The sequence below is a fragment of the Terrapene carolina genome, unplaced genomic scaffold (assembly GCF_002925995.2).
Source record: "Terrapene carolina triunguis isolate 2854851 unplaced genomic scaffold, T_m_triunguis-2.0 Scaffold113, whole genome shotgun sequence".
Lineage (NCBI taxonomy): Eukaryota > Metazoa > Chordata > Testudines > Emydidae > Terrapene > Terrapene triunguis.
Genome location: NW_020664464.1, coordinates 20375000 through 20395894, shown reverse-complemented (window position 1 = coordinate 20395894; position 20895 = coordinate 20375000). Strand labels below are relative to the sequence as shown.

The following is a 20895-nucleotide window of genomic DNA, read 5'->3' as shown; positions in this document are numbered from 1 at the left end:
TTTCCCTTTCAACTCCCCTGTAAATGCAGATCACATGCATATGATGACACTACTAGTCTGACTTCAATGCTGTTTTCTTCTGTGTAGTACTTAGAATTGGCAAGAGTAGTGGACTTCTTCTCTAAATAGGCACAGCCCAAAATAATAATATTTATCACTTCCATCAGACTTTTCACGTTCAAAGCACATTACAATATTAACTAATTATCAAATTTTTTTTTTTTGGAGTCCTGTCTCACGCTCCTTTTCTCTTTTCACCCCACCACTTTCCCATGAAAATATTGCTCTGCTGTGCACATGCCTGTACTAATCTGCTGGATCTGCTCCACTGCAGATTAGAATAAGAGATAGCAAAATAGTAAGATCTAATGAGAGAAGCGGGGAAGGATGTCAGAACAGGTAGTAGGAGGAAACTGAACGGGAAGGAGGAGGACATCACAGGATCAAAGGGGAGTGGCAAAGGACTAGCACTGATAGGGGAAAAAAGGGGAGGAAAGGCAAAGAACTAAAGACAAGACATAAAAAGGGGACCAAAAGTAAATGGGGAAAATATAAAAAGTGGCACAGGACACTGAAAAGGAAGAAGAGAAAAGAGATGAGAGGAAAGATATAAAGAGGATAAAAAAAAAGAACTAGAGGAGGTGAAAATATTGCACAAATGGTAAAACATTAGACAAAAGGGTCTCTGAGCAAAGAGAAGAGCAAGAACAAGAGGGAAACAAAAAGGATGCAAGACGTGCGTGAGGGAATGAAATGTAACATTAAGGGCTTGTCTTTGCTTACATTTTATAGCGCCCTAACTTGCTGGGTCAGGGGGGGTGAAAAATCACCCCCCTGAGCGCAGCAAGTCTGAGCGCTTTAAAGCGCTAGTGTAGACAGGCTCCGAGCGTTGGGAAAAGCCATGCTCCCAGCGCTTGGAGATCATCCCCCCATGGAGGTGGATTACTAGGAGCGCTGGGAGAGCTCTCCCCCAGCGCTCGCGCGCGACCACACTCGCACTTCCAAGCGCTGTTGCGGGAGAGTTCCTGCAGCAGCACTTTGAAGTTTCCAGTGTGGACATACCCTAAGATAGTACAAGAAGGCGGGGTGGGAGGGGGGAAAGAGAGAACTTTTAATTATTACTCTGGGAGCTGGCTCTCACCTAGGGTAACTCATTATGTTGCCTTGATCCATTGTGAGCTGCTCCACTGTGGAGAGCAGCACCACAGTTCTAGACGAGCTTCCCCACTGTTTTGCAGTCCACTTAATTGCAGTTAGCACTACTAGTTTCTACAGCCCATATCCAGCATTTGTTATCTTCAAACATTCATTTAAAAATATTTATAGCCAGTGCCTGAAAACTTAGCTCTTTAAAATGCAGCTTGGTGCCTAATTACTGCAACTCCCTGCCAGTTTTCAACAACTCCACAACTTTTCTTTTTCCCTTATTCTACAAAGACCATAAGAACGAGCAGCTGCTTTGATTTTGTGGTGTTATATATGGGTTGGTAACTATAAAGCTACTCATCCAGTAGAGGAAATGTGATTATCCTATTACAATTATAAGAAATGAAAGTGACGGGCAGGAGACAGTCAGACAGCATAGAATTAAAAGTTTAGAAGTTACATTAAAAAGTTTAGTTGTATGCTCTGACAGATATGCAAGATGAATATGTACTTCATTTTCAAGCTCTGGTGAAATACATTCAGTAACTGTTTTAACTACACATGTGACACATACATAACCAGCCAGTATTCAGAGCCCTTCTCCTCATTTCCCTCCTCCATTCCAGGCTCATTACACTCCTCTCTTTCTTCAAGGCTCCCGCCCTCTATACTGAACTTTTACCCATGGTAGGAAATATTACTTAAACTCATTTGAAACTGTTTCTAATATGGTTTGGCCTGCCAGCATGGACACAGCCAAAAGTCTAGAACACGGTTTTAATATAGTTTGGCCAAATTTTGTGGGAAACTATTTTAGCTTGAACCAAGTTTAAACTCAGTTCCTTAACATAGTGTAGCTGGGACCAGAGTCTCAAAGAATCCCTTTTTGTCCTCTTTAAGTTCCCAGCCTCAACTCAATGTTCAACCTTGCAGCCACTACCCTTCTGGCTGAAAAGTAGATGGGACTCCACCTTCCAGGCGTTGTGAAGGCTGTTCTTGCATCAAACAGAGGGTCACTGAAAAGCACTTCTTTCCTTCTCTTGGGGCTGAGTATGCTAACTCTGCTGGCCATGGGAGGGATGGTCCAGGAATCACTAATATTTATGTGCATAGGAAGAGAGTGTATACATTTCCAATTACTTTTGTTTCAAATGTCAATTCTCTTTTACTTACAATGACCATTCAAAAACAAAACAAAACTAGCAATTCTTTGGATTATTTTTACATCTACTATTTTAGAGTGGTGCTTGATTTTTATACAGCACTTCTTGCATTCCTAAGGGCTTGTTTACACACAAATGTACTGCATAAGTATTGTTAAACCAGAACAAGCTCCCTTGTGTTAATGGAACTATAGTGATATAAATATGTTTATACTGATAAAGCTTATTCCTGTACAGTTTCATTTATACAGATATATCTGTGTCCTGCTAGGATTTGTATCAGTTTTACTATTTTGGTTTAAAAAAACCAACACCCCACACCCCTAATCAAAATTGTTATAGCACTGGTAAAATTTGTGCATAGACCAGGCCTAATTCTACCTGGAAAACATGGTTTTGTTCAAGTTAGTACTTTCACATCATTTTATAACTTTTTACTCTCATAAAAAGTCACTAGCATCGAGTAAACCACCATCATACCTGGAACACACAAAACCACTCTAAATATGCAATTTTTTTTCATTTTATATATATATATATATATATATATATATATATACACACACACACACACACACCTCTCATGTAAATGTGCAATATGATAGGAAATTAAATATTTGGTAGAACAACTTATTGATATTTCCTTTTAGATCAGAAGCTTGTAAATTATAGGTTCACAAACTAATCCATACAAATGCATGCATTATTCCTTTACTATATAGTGAATCCCCAGTTACAAAATACATTAATTTATTCATTTTTCTCCAATTCATTTTGAAATGACCAAATTGCATACTTTAGTTCACCATGAAGCTGGTATATCACCCATGCACAATAATGTACTTGCAGACATTTGTCAAATACTGCAATGCCCATACTAAGGCAACACATCCCAGTAGTTGGCAGTCATGCTATCAACAAGAATTTGGCTACAGAATCAGCAATGATTCATCATACATTCTAGAAGCATTGTAGAAGAAGCAAAATAACATACTGCTATTTTAATCCTTTAAAGCTAACAAGGATTTTAAAATAATATTAAAACAAAAAACAGACAATAAATCCAAAGTGAGAAAAAAAACATTTTTCCTGGTTCTGGTTACTCATTTCTAAATGAATTTTTATTCATTATTGCTTTGTGTTCTAGATAGCAATTAAAAAAAAAACAGCAAAGAAGAGCTATCGAATAGAAAAGTCAGCTTGTTACTTATCTTGCTACACTGTAAATTAAATGTTTAAAATTATAGTAGCCTTACAGCAAAATTATTTACCCAAAATCACAGGGTTAAGAATCTTTGGAATTAATTTAGACTATACTAAGTTAACAAAACAAAACAAAAACAAAACAACCCACCCTTTTGTAAAGAATTTTTAGGAGTAAACACCAAGCCAGTGCAATCATGTTTTCAGGAATCCCTCTCCACTACAAATGGAAGACGCTTTCAAACCACACATTAAAAAAAATGTGTCAGCAATGTAGTCATAACATTTATTTCTGTACATCTTGTATTTGTCTAATTGCCCACTGACACCCACTACATTTTCTATTAACCTGCTCTCAAGAGAGAAAAACAATGTTTTTCAGTTAATTGTAGTTTAACATGTCTTTTCATTGACAAATAAATGTTACCGTAACTGTCGATAACCTTTCAAGTACTATAGCATTTTCTAAGTAAAGTGTTCTTATCTTTCTTCCTCAAAATGCCTTTCGCTCTCTTTATTAAATATGAATGTAGTTTCTCTACATAGCAAACACACAGACATTCAAACTTTATCAATTCATGGTGTTCTTTTCTGTGAAGTCAGCATAGTAGAAGAATATGGTGCTTTGAATGTTTTAAAGCGTGTCCCTTGAAAATGTTTAGGATATGCTTCCTTTTATTCCATCACATAAATGCACATCAGGAACCCATACCTTTTGGAAAGCCACTTCATCCTGCCTTCGTTTCCTTTTGCTCCTTTTTCTGGCTCTCTGGTTTAGTTGAATCCATTTTGTGACCTGCAGTTCAAAACCATAGTGCTTTTTTAAGAGGAAGATGCGACCTGAGTGCAGCTACCCAGCATGAGTAAGAAACTATAAACAGATTGAAGACATATTTTTCCATTGCTTCATTGGAAAAAAAAAAAGAACAAAAAAAAAATCCACTTTTCCAGTCTAGAATGACATGCTCTTAAGTAATCCAGTTAGACACGTGTGCATAGTCAAAGAGGGTTTTTTCCCCTTCATCTTATGCAGCATATTTTCCTTTTTGCTCTCTATTTAAACAAGCTTTGTTCAGCTTAAGTTTTTTAGCAAAAAGAAAGCATGGTCGATGCCAAGTGGAAAGTTATCATTGGTGTGCAAAAATCCTAGGGAAAATCTCTATTCTCTATTTCTTACAACCTGGGTTCAAATAACAGATTTATTTTCAGCCACCCACTCAACTGTTGTTCCTGAACAGCAATGCATGTTTTAAATGACCAGGTAGTTACTATTTAATAAATAATAATACACCTTAGATATTTATAAACACGTTTATATTCTCCTTTTATAAACATTAATTATTTTAAAAGTAACACAGGAAGAGGGGATCAGGTGGGAAACCTGATCAGGAGGCAGCTTTGCAAGGACAGAGGTGAGAGGAGAAAACAGTAAACACGAATAATTAAGAGCTGCAAAATGAAAGCGTTCTCCTCACCTCATCATTCACTTGCCGGACTAATCGACACTGGTCCCAAGTCTGACACTCTTCCAGCAAAGGCTAAAAGTGAAACAAAGTGCATGTTTATTCAGGTTTTCGAGATTGCCCCTTGTAAATAGGCTTCACTTTTTCCTGCTCCCTCCCCCTCCAAATACAGCCTCCCTGATTTGATGCAAAACTTTGATCTCTCAGATTTCCCTGTGCACAGAAAAACACAGGCTTTTTCCTCCCAGCCACTTACAAAAGTCTTATCCCCTTTTCGATGTTTTGGGGGGGAGGGGCCGCTGGGGCTAAGAGTGTGGGTTTACCTTGATTTGAGATATGCACTGAGATCCCACTTCTCTTCAGCAGCCCCCCGCTTGCTGCTTCCCACGGCCCACGCGGCCGGCATTTGTTATTTTGCTGTGGCTGCTGTCGGTTTGTGAGTAGCACTGGCCAGTCTGTTTTGCATGTATTTATGTATTTTGTATTGTCCCTCTCTTCTCTGCGATGCATCCCCAGGCTGAGGACGTGAGCCCTGCCTGCCTCTTTCAGTAGAGCAGCACTAGAGACCTCCTTAGGAAATGAAACACCTAAGGGGGTGCCCCTGCCCCTCCTCCCCTGTGTTCCAGCCTCCGAGAGCTGAGACGGAGAGGAGGAGCCTGCCTTAAAGGTATAGAGACTGGAGTGCGCTGTTAACCCATCACATAAAGGTGTGGAGAGATCACAACTCTTAATTTGTCCAGCACTGTGGCGCCACAATTTGATTTTTCCCTATGGAAACCTTTCCCTCCATAAAATATTTAAATGGTTAAATTCACTGTAGTGTCCTAAGCATCTCCAGGACCTCTTGGATTCAAACTCCAGGATAAAGGATCATATATCTTAGAGATGGACCTGGGTATATGCATATGGGTGCAGATTCAAACTTCCTTAAAGTTATATGGGGTGTTGATACTGGGTGATCTGGTTTAGCTCATTATAAAGACAAGCATTGAGTCACGATTTCTGGATCCAGATCCAAACTATCCCAGCATTCTGCTGGCATTCAGAATGGGTGTTGTAGTTCAGCCCATTAGAGAGACAGAACCAATTTTCCCAAACATTTGGAGCCAAATCTGAACTACCTCAACATTTTTTGGGGGTGGAAGAATCTCAGATACAGTGCTTCTGTTTGGACTGCTTCCTATCCTATTCCAGAGGAAGGTTTTCAGGTATTTTCTCCTCTGCCCACCATAGGCCACAATTTCAACATTTAGAAATATAATTTCTTTGTCAAACATTAAAGTCCTCAAATATTGTATTTATAGATAAAGAAACTTTCTAATGGCCTTATCTCAAGGAACAGATTAGGACTCTATTAAATATTTAAGATAATTTTTCAATAGTTTTCTTTGACCTCAAAGGAATCCAAAATTATGTCAGGTGACTCCCTTGGAGATTCTGAAGTGCATTTTTAAAGCAAGATCTGAGTTCCCTTTTTGCTTACAATCCTTCCATAGTATTAGTCATATCACAGCACAGGAAACTCCTCATTTAGGTCCCAATTCAGCAAATCATCTCTACCTCAGCAAAGATCTCAAGCAGATAGTTAAATTACGCATGGAATTTAACCACATATTTAGGTGCTTTGCTAAATAGGGATGGACTTAAGCACATGCTTAAATGCTCTGCTGAACTGGTATCTTTAAGTCCAATGTGAATTCTGAGGAAAGGCAAAATCAAGCAACTTGGGCCAGAGAAAACACTGAAAATTCACAAGTTGGGATTTTGTTTATGCTTTCATAATTTTCAGTGTTAAATACAACATGCACAAAAGGGCGAATTTGTAAATTAATCACATCTGGTTCAATCAAAAAGATCTTGGAAAGGTATTTTCAATCTTTTAAAAATAATTTTTACTTAGTGATATGTATAACAATTCCTTGAAAGCTTGAAATAGAAATCTGTGCTTTCTGAAAAGAAAAAGGAGCATCAAAGCATTTGTTTTAGCAAACCCTCCCACATATAGAATTAGATGGACTCTGCAAACAGATGTAAGTAAAGTAAGGCAGGTCAAATTAGTGCCTACTAAATCTTGACAGTATCCCTTTAACTTTATCACTTTCCTTAAAAAAAAAAAAAAAGTCCTACCCTTTTTGCTTTATTGCCACAACATCCTTCTTTCAAGATCAAAAGCTTCAGATCAAAGCCAAGATCAAACTCCAAACTTTAAATAGAAGCAACTTTGCCATGAAGTATTACACAAAGAAGAACTTCTTAGAAGAGATATCACAGTGGAAAATCTTATTTCAGCTCTTTTTTTCACACTCACAACAGGGCTCCTTAAAAAGTGCATTGACGTAGCATTTCTGTTTTGTAAAAATACAACAGGTCTGCCACTCTGAAAGCTGCCATAAAGTAACTCTTTAGCTTCCTGTGCATTCACATGGAGAAAGAATATTATACTGTGATTCAAAAAGAGAATGATCAAAAACGTAAATGTAAACAAATGAAAATACGTTCCTGGCATAAGTGCAACCACTTAAAAAAATCCAACAACCTTAGATCAGTTTCTGAGTTAGATCATCCCTTCCCACAGAGAAAGTTCTGGGAAGACAAGTATCACAGGCATCAAGAAACTGAAGTTGTTCAAACAATCACACCTTCTTCCCCACCATATGAGAGAGATTCTAAAGAAATGGATTTGCAGAGGAGACAATCTCCCAAACGTGTAGATCCTGGAGATCCACCACGAGGAATAACCCTAGACATGCAAAGGCATGCAGGATGGCTCCCCTCTGCCCCCAATGGCTGCACAGCCATTGAGGGGAACTCAACAGGAATTGTTGTTATTGTTTGTATTGCACTAGCACCTGGAGGGCCGAATAAGAAGTTGGGGTCCCATTGTGCTAGGTGCTGTACATACCATAACTCAAGTAGCCCCTACCCCAACAAGCTTGCAATCTAAGCATAAGATAAGAGACAACACGTCAATATAACAAACAGAAGGACAAGCACAAGGTAACTGTAAGAGGATTATGATGAGAGTAATAAGTAATGGTCACAGCACACCGGCTGTCTAGTCAACCATTAACTAGACTTAATGGTGCTTCAGACAGATTTAACTCCTTATCAGACTTGGAAATCCATAGATATAGTGAAAGATAGTGTGGTGGAGAACAGCTTGCCACCTGCTCTACTCCTTCATACCCCCACAATCCCATGCAGCTCCAGTGGAGGAGCTTCCACAAGATCCCAAAGAAAGAGAAATATTATTTTTATTGTGATAGCACATAGGAGCCCCAGTCATGGACCTGGATCCAACTAGGTTCTGTTACATACACAGTACAAAAAAAGACAGTTCCTGCCCAGCACTTCATTTGAAATGGAAGAGATACCAGGGCTCCAGCAATTAGGTGCTGGGCTCAAGCAATTTTTTTACTTTCATAACTGATGCTGCAAGCCCCAAGGTGCCCTGGCCATGAACTGCCAAGCTCAGAGGTGCCCAGGCTCAGCCCTGGCAAACCCTGGCACAAATTAAATACTGTCCCTGCTCCAAAGACAGACCGATTCTGCAGACGTCCACCTACCCCTTTGCTGTGCCTCACGAAACTGACCTGCAAGATCTGAACCCCCTCCACCATCAGAAATGAAGGGGACAATCCAGTCCTATGTTTCATTTTTCAATTAGAAGGAAATACTCTCAAATCCCAAGCAGAGCTGTCCTACATAATGACAAGATTTGACACAATTACCCACCCATTTAAAAGCATGCTAGAATCCTTTGCACTTTCAGCAGTATGATGAAAGCATAATTGGATTTTGATATATATGGGTAGAGATGCAGCATTAAACCAACTGGGTGCAAAATGTCCCTAATATTCTGAAGCCTCCTGACAGCTGGTGGCTTAGCTTAAAAAACAGTGCTTAAAACCAGGCCTGAACCCACGCATAAAATGTACATTCAGGATGGTTTAGAACACTATAGGATACATCTGTATTGCAGAGGTTTGCTTAACTTTAAATGGAGATGGAGGAACTTGCTTTGAACTGTTCAAGCTGTGATTGCTACTAATGACATTTTCTGGATCAATAGAAGACTTTCATTGGCATGTACTTCCGTTTACATATTGTAACCACATTGTCTCCAGCTTCCACTTGTCTAGGATCTCTGATGCAGAAACATTCAATATTGATAAACTAAGAAGGTCATCCTATCTAAGGTGAACTCCATTTAAATGCTCTCTGACTTGTCAATAGTCTTCAGAGACTAGAAGACGTGGGGAGGAAAAGAACTGAAGAGGGAAGTGTAAAACTGTTTCCTGTAAATGAATTTCAGAAGATCTTTTGCAAAGTGGAAGAAAGGGACAGGTGGACCAGTTGAGTCTGACCTTCCAGCCTCATCTCTGGAGACCTGAGGTCTGATTTTCCTCTCAATTACCCCAATTCTTTATCAGCATTACAAATGCTCACAAGTACATTATACATACAGTTATAAGAAGGTAAATAGATAAAGCTATAGCACACATACAGAAGAGACAGAGAGAGCTATAAAGGTTTTAGAGTCACAATTCTGCAATGGCATCTATACTTTCAAGAGGATCTTGGTGAGATGCCCTGTAAGCTTGGAAGATATTTGGCTTCATCCTCCTAAAACACAAGATTTTGCATCCCTTGGTAGGATTCACCATATAATACCAAGACATCATTGAACTTCCAGTTTAGATCAAGTTCTGTGGAAGTAGAACTTTACTGTCCTGACTGCATTTAAAGGGTGAAATCCTGGTTTCAATGAAGTCATAGATGTTTTTTCATTGATGTCAAGAGTCAGGATTTCACCCCAAGTCTGTAATTGTTTTTCCAAGGCATGAATGAATTTGAGACTTTGACCTCATGCACCAAACATACCATGTCCTCCAAGTGTCCCTGTAAGCTTTGGTGGTGGAAGGTTTTCTGTATTTGAGATCAAGCAGCTCTTGAGCGTATCCATATTCTGGGAGATATGATTGTCCAGATTCCATGCAGGGAGCTCAGATATTGTAAGTCCCTATGAACACCTGTGCCCTTCAAGAGACTCTTTGTTGTTGCTCTCTCTCACTGCTAGCATGATGTGACCAGTATCCTCCCTTGTGCACATTCCTATGTACATGTACCACTTTCAGGCCAGACTTGCTCTTCCGGAAAATCCTTCTTCCTGTGCACTCATCTGAGGAGAAAGACAGAAGCCTGACAAAGCAGACAAGGTTGTGGATGTATTTTCAAAACCCCTTCTAGAACACTCAGATCACCACCTTTGAAAATTCCCCTCCATATCTGTGTTACAAGCCACTTTATTAGTAGTCAGGCCATCTGAGAGAGGGTTCCCAGGTAGGGATGGATTGACATGTCTGCCTATTGAGCAATTATCCAAGACCAGATTCATAGCCTGATGGGGAAAAAAATTCTTGGCCATCTATGAGACACATGAGAACTGTACTTGATGTGGCCTGTAATAGTAGTTTATAAAATGCTTGAATACCCTTCTCTCCTGAGCTTCATCAAGTCCCCTTACTACCAGAAGGGCAGGTGTATAGACATATTGGAGTTCCTCTGGAGTGGATGGGAAAGGCATTCCTTGTTAACATGGTCTTCTCTTGATGTCATGAGTGGCAGAGTATCAGCTTCCTAATCAGGTGCAAGGAAAAGATACCTAACTCTGATTTACCCTATCAGAAGAAAATATGATCAATTGCTCACTAGTGAAAAGATTCTTCATAAAAGGTCTGACTCAGGTTGTTTTGGTTTGTCTGGGATAGCTCTCCCTCCCAATAGGCAAGTAGAAGCAGGAATATCTAGGCCTGGTTTGACTATATGAATCAGTATCTCCCTTTAGGATACCAGGACTCTGAGAATCCTTAGTATATTCAGGACTGTTCAGGGTGCCAGTACACATGACCTGTAACTGGATAGAATGAGTTATCTGAGTATGAAGTTGTGCTGCAGCGACTTTGGTAAGAGGCATGGACTCAGTTGCTGGAATCCCTTGCTAACTAGGTGTTAATCTTGGACTGAATCCAGGCCAGATGAGTCTAGGTGCTGTCTATCCACTGGATGTGGAGTGACAGACCTGTACCCTTGCTTTCAATGGGTTTTCAGGAAGCCTTTTGTGAAAGCATACCATCAAAGCTACAATTGCAATTGCAGGTACGAGAACCAACATTAAAAGCATGGTCCAACTGAACACCTGCTGGCTCTCACACATCATTTGTGCCAGCCTCCAGGGATGGGACACAAATTGGAAAAATATGAAGTAGTCTCCATCTCTTTCACTGTCTGCAAAGATGCCTACACATGCTACACTAAGAGATTATTTTTGGCGTAGGATGGGACCTGAAGCCTTAATGATTTCTTGAAGGAGTTCAGAGACCTGGTAATGGTCGCCATAAAGAAACTTGGTCCAGACAGAAGTCTCCTTCCACAACTCATCTAGCCCAGTGGCCACAAAGACCTGTTAGCCCACATGTTACCAGGGGCTGGTAAAGCCATGCATTCAAAATGAAAGCTAGCAAACAAAGTTCAGGGTAATATAACACAGCACTGTGCAAAACATCTGTTTTCTCTCTAGGCACCACAAAATGAGGGAGATGGGAGAAAACTGCTAGCAGCCTCTTGGGGAGACTATCCCTTCATACAGGGAGTCACTGTCTCCTGTGGAGATGTATTTATCATTAAACGAATCCCATGTTTTCTCTATGAATAGAAGTTGTCATCCCCTGAATCACCAGCCTGACTACAGACCACTATACAAAGTAGTGCCTAAGGAGAAGCCTAGGGCTAAATTTAAACCTGGAAAGATCTTGACACTGGCTGCATCAAAACTGTTGGCATCAGGGACACTGAGAAGACTAGTATCAAGGCCAGTGCATTATACACAGAAGGAGTTCACTCTCAAGAAGCAGACACCATCCTCAGCACAACAGCACTCCAACTTCATCATGATTCTGAGGTATCTTGGCACAGAGTGTGAACCAAGCATCAAAACCGACACTGAGAACTTCAAGGCAGCTCCTCCAGTGGCCAGAGCATTAGAAGGGACTCTCTCTGTTGAGAGCTCTGAATACAGTGGCAGGTTAATTGATCTCAATACCAAGATTGTCAGTTTCTGTTGGAAACTCTGAATGAGTCAGCAAGAAGATGATCAATTGCTGGCTCTCCCATTCATATTAAATACAGGAAGCCCAAATGCATTAGCAGGTAGAACTCAACAATTGGTCTCTCAGGCCTGGTCTACACTGGGGGGGGGTGGGGGGAGGGGAGAGAGAATCGATCTAAGTTACGCAACTTCAGCTACGTGAATAATGTAGCTGAAGTCGATGTACTTAGACCTACTCACCGCGGTGTCTTCACTGCGGTGAGTCAACTGCTGTCCCCCCCCCCTCCGTTGACTCCGTCTGTGCCTCTCATGGCGGTGGAGTACAGGAGTCGACGGGAGAGCGCTCGGGGAATCGATCTGGCAGGTAGTGTAGACATACCCTTAGTGGTGCACTCCACTGAGAGGGACCTGTCAGTTAGCAGTGGGCTGGAACTACATGGACATCACCACAATAGACATGGTATAAGTATATGTGTATGTGTGTGTGCATTAGATATCCTTCCCCTGTGTCTTAATTTCTTCCACTTACAGGTATTCCTTGTTAAAAACCTTGAATATTGGGACATTTCCCTCAGGGTTAAACCCTGAAAAATAGACACAAACACACACCTTTTAAATATCCTGGATCACTGGGGATGGATGCCCAGAGCTTTGGAAAGGTAGTGTTTTATTTTCCACACCTACCACTTCTACACCTCTACACTAAAAATAGCTGGCACATTATTTTCTAAAGCAGCTCTTGATTTTTATTATTTTATATGCTGAAACAAATGTCAAAAGAGATGGAAACACTTGAGTTATTCTAAACTTGAAAGATTTGGGCTATGTTTGGAGGGCTACTGCTATAATTATCCTAAAAGAAAAGCTGTTTGTTTTCAAGGTAACTCACACACTATTTAAGGCCTCTATGAATTGTTTCAGTTGGCCAAGGAAAACAATGGGCAAAGTAAGAATTAATGGGCAAAGTAAGGCTGCTAATCTCTGTGTTTTTCTTAGGATGCTTTTGCAAGCAATGGATTAAAATCAATGTTTAATGTTACACAGTCCCAGCTGTATCCATATTAGGAGAGCCTCAGCTCAAAATCTCTGCAAAAAAGGACCTGTCTTCCCTCTCTTTGCTATGTTTTCACCCTCTGCATATGTAGGTGGGAGAGTGGGAGCTTGGGAATGTGAATTTGATCCAGCACTGATCAGCCAGGCAGCAAACTCTTATTGTTCTTTAGATACCGAACATAACTAGGGATAAGCCCAGTCATTCTGCACATAACACAGCTTTTGTGCTCAGCAGTGCGATTAATAGAAAAGGGAACCACAAAGAGCTTTTAGAGCTTTATTAAACTTGTCATAAATAACATATTCTAATGCACAAACCTTAGGAATTCAGTTCACATTTATATTAGAAATGAAAAAAATATGTAAAATAAACTTCCCCTTTAGGCCTTTTGCAATTGCTGATTCAGGTTTATGTACCTTTTTGTTCTCTGTTGTATATATACACCTCTACCCCGATATAACGCAACCCAATATAACACAAATTCGGATATAACGCGGTAAAGCAGCACTCCGGGCGGGCGGAGCTGCATGCTCTGGTGGATCAAAGCAAGTTCAATATAACACGGTTTCACCTATAACGCGGTAAGATTTTTTGGCTCCCGAGGACAGCGTTATATCGGGGTAGAGTTGTATTATACTGTAAGAAAACATAAAGGGAGAGACAAGAATCTTGCTGCTTCTGATTTATGTTAGAGGGATTAAATTATACTTGACGTTTTTAGCTGGTCACTAAACTGAAGTCAGTGATTTATACTAAGGAGTCTCATTTAGTATATTTTTTGTAATTTTTTTGGCATAATAACTAATACTATTTCTTACTTCTCTAGCACTTTCTAATCAAGGATATGGAAACTGAGGCACAAAGAGGTTAAGGCCAACATTTTCAAACATGGCGCCTAGGTTGAACACCTAAATCTATATTAGGCATTTGATTTTCAGAGGTGAGGTGAACTCATTTATTAATCTAAATGAGTTTAGGTGCCTAACCTCAGCCACCATATTTGAAAATTTTAGCCTAAGTGATTGCTCAGGTCACATAGGGAGCCTGTGTTATAACCATTAATTAGATTCTGTGCATTAACCAAAAGACCCTCTTTGATGTTATGCCCCATATTATTTATAGAAATATGCTTATGATATGAATATGGCATAACTATGATGTATTTGATGCAAGATGGGTCTTGTGAGATATCATTGGAAAGGTTATGATTTACTGAATGTGATTACCCAATTTGTATGCATGTATCATTTCTGTATCTGGAGTTAGGAATATTGACTATGTAACAATTACAAGTGTGGTTATACCTGGGGAACACCCACCAGACAGTAAACTATCAGCCTGGATGGGCCATTAGGAAAGACAATGAGTCTTTAAAGATGCTGATTGCCCATCTTCCTGTAGTTCCTTCCTGTGGACATTACAAATAAGTCTTGTCTCATGGTTGCTTTAACACTGCAAGGTCATGTGATGATGTCACTTGGTACGAAATACCACCTTGGACACTGCTGGTACTTTTCCACTGAAGAAAGGGAGTGGGGATCAAACAGGGAAACAAAAGATTCCCGCCTTATGTAAATTCTATTTAAGGCTGGAGAGTGAGTTAATCAAGATCACTGGTTCTTCACTGAATCCCTACCCAGGATGACTGCTGGAAACATCCAAGACTGATCTGGGAAGAAAGGACTGGGACCCAGGCTGAGACAGGGTCTAGCCTGTGAAGAGAAATTTCTGGAACTCCAAGCTTCAGAAACTTTGCAACCTGCCTAAAACAACATTTAGGGTGAGAAATTACTATTTGTAACCAGTTTCTTTAGTGAATTAAGCTTAGGGTGCATGTTTGTTTATTTTGCTCAGTAATCTGCTTTGTTCTGTTTGCTATCCCTTATAATCACTTAAAATTTACCTTTTGTAGTTAATAAACTTGTTTCTTGTTTATTCTAAAACCCAGTTTGTGCAATTCATAACAGGGGGAGGGGGCAAAAAGCTGTGCATATCTTCCTCCACATTGAGAGAGGGGGCAAATTTCATGAGTTTATGCTATATAGATCTCTATACAGCACAAGACAATATAATTTTTGGTTTATACTCCAGAGGAGGTATGCACCAGAGCGCTGGGCAATTCCCCGAGCTGAGCCCTCCCACACGGAGCTGATTGCGGACTCTGTGTGATTATACAGGGCATGTCCCTGCCTGTGTGTTTGCTGGAAAGGGGGGCTTGAGAGCCTCACCCAGCAGCAGAGAGTGTGTGTGTGGGGGGGGGATCCAGGCGGGCTCAGTGGGACCCCAGCACATCAGGTGGCACTCCCGAAAGGGGGTCCAACCCATCACATCCTCCTCCATACATAATTTTCTATTATAAAATCATATGCAATAATGATCAGAATACAGCAGAGAATCAAAATCGCATACTATTTGAAATTTCTCCAAAACCACACCAGATTTTTTTAAACTGTGTGTGATATAACATACATCTTAACACTCTAAAATTCAAGTCTGGGGCATTTTTATATTTAATCATTTATAATTATGTCTAAACCAGTCCATAAACAAAATATGTCCATTTCTGGATCCTACCCTATTAGTACCTTAAGTACAATTGGTAGAAACATGTAAGTGAAATTCATAAAATTGATGTGTGAAGAAACATCTTTAATTCAGATCAATGTAAGGCTTACCTACAAAATTAACATTGATCTATAGTACACTTTATAGAATGATATAATTATAAAATAATATTGCCTGCATCAAATTCTTCATACAGTTAATTGACTTGGTTATTGTCTTCATATCCCTTTAAAGGGCATGATCAAAAGTAACAGTGTATAGAAACATTCTGTTTGCACAATCTATCTTGGTCTGTTTCTGTTCATGATTCATCTGGATCTATGCACCTTACAATATGCTACAATTTGTTTCAGTGCACTTCTATACATCACAAAATCTCATCCTCCTGAGTTTTATTTAGACTGCTGAAAATGAGATGGAGTGTTGACAGAACTACTAATTTCTGAAATGACAGACCACCAATGAATTTTATTTTTAAAGGTCTGTCTCATCCTTGTTATTATTAGAGATTCAACTAGCCCAATTATTGTATTGACCTATGCAAATTTAAATACATTAAGAGCATTTTAAGGATCATTTAATTTTCCACTCTGCAGACAGGTTAATAACCCAAGGTGACCATTATTCTTGAGGGCAACTATCTATTTTTCAAACGATATCTATCACCAAGCATAAGTATTTTTCACATATAAGTTAGCAATTAAGCTTTCTTCAGATTATGTCTCAAATATCAATTATATACTCTGCAGTGATTTGAAAATGCATGCACACGTCTCTGTGTTCTGTTAGGCCAAAAAATAGTTTGAGGTGAGTTATGTAGCAAGTTTAAGCATTAAAGCAACAGCATGTTATTCTTGTGACCAGCACTCACCACAAGATTTTAAATTAATCTAACAGAGTCACTACTCATCTTCATGGAGTGAAAAAAAAAATCTAAAAACCCTATGCCAAATTATGGGGTTGAATAAACTTTGTCTACTAAGCAGAAGTCCATATTGCCAATGCCTACTCATGTACCTGACTTGCACAAATGGAGAGGATTTCAGTTGTTTGTTGGCTTCCCCATCAAATACTTACAAATATCACATTCAGACAGAAATCTTAGAGATAAGACATGACAAGAAATACCAAGGATTAAGTTACATAGTTCAGTGGAAACACTGACCCTGAAGGAGTTACTTCTTTGCTGAATGCCTGTCTATACACACTGTAAAACTTAGATAAACAAATGATAACTATCTTCTAGAGGTGTAAGAGGAGCACTCCTTTCTAATGACATTTGGATTTGGTCAGTTTGTTAGTAATTGACTGTTAACTACTAATTTATGATGCATCATCTATGCAATCTATCCTAAGAGCCCCTTAGTCATCATTCTCTCTTAGTAATAGGAAACAGGAAATCTATAAAGTTTGTAAGTGGGACAACAGCCAGGAACTGTCCTTAGTAATAACCTATTATTCATAGTAAATAAAGGTGTTGCTGTAACATCCCCCAAAAGTTTATAAAACCAATAAAAGGCATTTCTTACATTGATTTTTGGCATTTCACAAATTATATTTTTCCTGGATTGTTTAATTGGCTCATGAAGTTTGGCCCTCAGATCTCCAATAACCCTAATCATCCAGTTCACTTTCTACATCAAACTGGACAGTCTAAGAGCCAGCCAGATACAAAACCAGACACTTGCTGAAATAATCCAAAACATGTAGAAAATAGCAAGAACAGGTAGAAAGTAAACAAGAACCTTAACGACCATGAATAAATGAATATCAACTAGTGGAAGAATTTTCTTGACATTACATCTTTGGAGAGCAGTGTGCACAAGGTATATTCATTTACAAATAGCACTAGAAGATGGGGCTTAAATGACAGATTATGCATAGAAGCCCATATGATTGTGAATGCTACTGAAAAGCATTTTCAACCAAGAAACAAAACCAGCAGAGGAAAAAGGAAATAAAGGTTTAAAAAGACTAAAACAAACATGGCTCAACTCTTAAGTCTCTAGGAGGAGTTTATGTCCAGTTGTTCATTCAGAATTAGTGTCCCTATTCTGCCACTCATGCTCATGTGGCGTAGTACATACTGGAATCAAGTAGAGCAAATGTGGAATTAAGTCCTAAATAGGAACAGAAAGAGACAAGCTGGGCAAGAGGGCGGGGGAGCAGGAAGAAGAGTACTGTCAACTCATGCAATCTGATTGTGGTATTTGCTGTTTTGGACACTGTTTTGTTAGCAACGAGTGAAGCTGAATGCAGGATAAGTTGAACAAGTAGAATTTTATTAGACTCCATGCATGCTCTGTCTACATAGTTTATATAGGTTTCTTCTAGCCTAACTCCATTAGTTTCTCAGTTCCCCTGCTGTCTCACCCATAACAGTTCCTCTAGGGAACATGGGCCCTCTGGCTCTGGCCCAGGCCTACACTTAAAATATAGATCAAGCTAACTATGTTGTTCAGGGATGTGTAAAAATTCACACCCTCAGCGCCACAGTTAAGCTGACCCACCCACTGGTGTAGACACAGCCAGGTCAACGGAAGAATTCTTCCATAGACCTAGTTACCACTGCTTGGGGTGGTGGATTACCTACATTGATAGAAAAGCTCCTTCTGTCACTGTAGGAAGTATCTACACTACGGCGCTACAGTGGCATAGCTATAGCGCTACAGCTGTGCCACTGTAGTGCTTGTAGTGTAGACATAGCCTCTAGTTCCACTGATCATGATTCAGCCACAGGTCACGTAGTCTTGTGATTACATACAAATTTCAAATTTAATTTAAGGAACACATATCACCACTTTAATATATCCAGTTCAAGTACTAATGGAAAACGTGCCAAGAAAGAGCATATTGGCTACATATTTTGACTGAGAAAGAGATATTTTAATTTAATGTGACACTGAGGAAGATCACTTCATCATGAAAGAGCAATTTAGAAGTGCACTCATAGTATCTTACCAATAAATAATGGTATTTTTCCTATACTAAGAAAGAATTCAATTTCAACAGGGACAGAAGAAAATGTAGACAAATTGGAGGGCGTTCAGAGTAGTGCACAAAGCAAAGGGGTTTAGGGATCATCTTATATATTAGTTGGCTAAACAACAGGTAAGGAGAGTTGAGGGTGGGTAAAGATAACTGTTTATATATATTTTTTAAAGCATTACTTATTTAGGGAGGAATAAGAAGTTCTAAGTAGAGTAATCAGATTACAAAGAAAAAAATGCGACAACTATAGGAAAATCTTCATTGACAACAAGCTCTATTAGATTGTAGTCCTAAGAAAGGTGTGGAAGCCCCATCACCTAAGACATTTAAAACTAGACAAGATAAAAACACAAGAAAATATGCTTTAGAGAGCAATCCAGTAGTGTCAGAGGTGGTGGGGGGTGTTGAGTGGACTTATAGGTGCTTTCCAGCTCTATGAGCTGCTGAGTGCTTCTCATTCCACTACATGTCAGCTTAACTCATTGACCAAAGTTATGGATGTTAAGTCATTATTAGCCTAGCACAGGATGAAAAGCTGCTACAATCCTGTGGTGAGTCACTTCTGAAACTTCAATACATCCTGAAGGCTGCTGATTCTTGAACTGATAAGTGGCAAATTCAACAATGCAATACGTTGACCTTATTTAACACAGCCATGGTATGTTTCTGGAAAAAAAATTATTCAGAAAATGAGTGGGTACTGCAGAAATATGTACATTCATCACATGTACTCTATTATCTTGTTTTGTAGCCAGAAGATAGTCATGCTGTTCTGTGTAATTCTTCCACATCAGAAAGGATAGGCCAATCATTACAACACATCCTCTGTTATAAAACTCTTGATTTACACAAGTGCATGTGAGATCAGAAACTAGTGGTTACAAACTGGGGAAGCACAGAATTACTTTATTATGGGTGAGACAAGGTCATTGAGGTAATATCTTTTATTGGACCAACTTCTGTTAGTGAGAGCGACAAGTTTTTGAGCTTACACAGAGCTCTTCTTCAGGTTTTATTATGGGTGTAATACTAATGGAGATTTACTAGTATTCAAGTTTTGCTAGTTATATTTTACATGAATATAGTGCCAGATCTCTGTGGTTCTGTGCAAAGAGTGTAGGGGCAGGATTTGGGATAGCATGCTGGTTGTAGGCCAATGGCAGAAATAGAGAATCTTCCACTACACAAATTTCCAGTCCTCTGCTTCATTGCAGAGAATTGTAAGGGATACAAAAGGCTAATTCTTCCAGTGGGATGAAGACACCTCAATAGGGCCACATCCACAGCCTGGTATTCATCCCCACTACCCAGCCGAGTTGTTCAAGATGGACACTGGAATGATGATTTTGAATAGGGAAAAAAAGTAATCTCTGGAGATGCTTCTTGGATATGTAATAACAAACTCCATAGAATATCAAGTGCCTGTAGGTTGTATATTAGGATAATCCAGGAGAAAAAATCTTAAACCCATTTTAGTGGATAATACTGTAAACTACCTGGGATAGTGAAGTCTTTTGGTAATCTTCTCTGTATTCTGTGGCTGATGTGGGTTTCCTGAATGGAAACCAACAAAAGATAAAAAAAATCAAATAAACTGGCAACAACTAGATCCACTATCAAAATTATAAAACACATGGAAGAAAGATGAAGGAGCCATTTTACTAATTCAGAATAAGCAGCAGGACAAAAACTGCCCCTGGACTACTAGCAGTTGGAAGCTGTGCCAGGTGTTGCTGGAAAAGTAGTTTCCCCCATATTTGCAATACAGCTTTAGATTTTATGTATGACCATAATATTTTGATAATTTGGGCATTCTCAATGTTTCTTCCAAATAAATATCTACTGATGCATTATATGTTTTATCCTGGGTGATGTCAAACCCTCTAATATGATCTGTTTAATATTATCAGCAGCACTGCTGGCTTTTTCGTGCTTGCAGTGGGAACTTAGGGCTGGAACACTCAGAAGTTTGTGGAGCTCTCAGATTATCAGGTTTATGAATGACTTTAAATATTACACTGTATTTCATGGTTTTTAATATTGTGTTGGCAAAATAAAAATTAAAAGCAGAATGGGTCAGATTGTGAGATAATTACGTAGCCAGAATCGGGAGCAATTGGCACGTCCTGGTGGTGAGAGTCACAAACTCCCTCTTGATCCCTTTAGTGCTCATGGGAGGGATTAAACTGCTCTGAGCCTATA

At 39.4% G+C, this 20895-nt stretch overlaps 1 protein-coding gene across 5 annotated transcripts in view; it reads right to left on the bottom strand.

Annotated features, from left to right (window-relative positions):
- The window catches only part of AOPEP (aminopeptidase O (putative)), a 310109-nt gene that overhangs the window by 92335 nt on the left and 196879 nt on the right, over window positions 1-20895 (bottom strand). For all 5 annotated transcript variants that reach the window (XM_029911714.1, XM_029911718.1, XM_029911717.1 and 2 more), the window contains 2 exons: window positions 4988-5050; window positions 4225-4308 (listed from right to left, as the gene is read on the bottom strand). In XM_029911714.1, the coding sequence (XP_029767574.1) occupies window positions 4225-4308; window positions 4988-5050 (147 nt within the window). The remainder of the gene's footprint in view (window positions 1-4224; window positions 4309-4987; window positions 5051-20895) is intronic.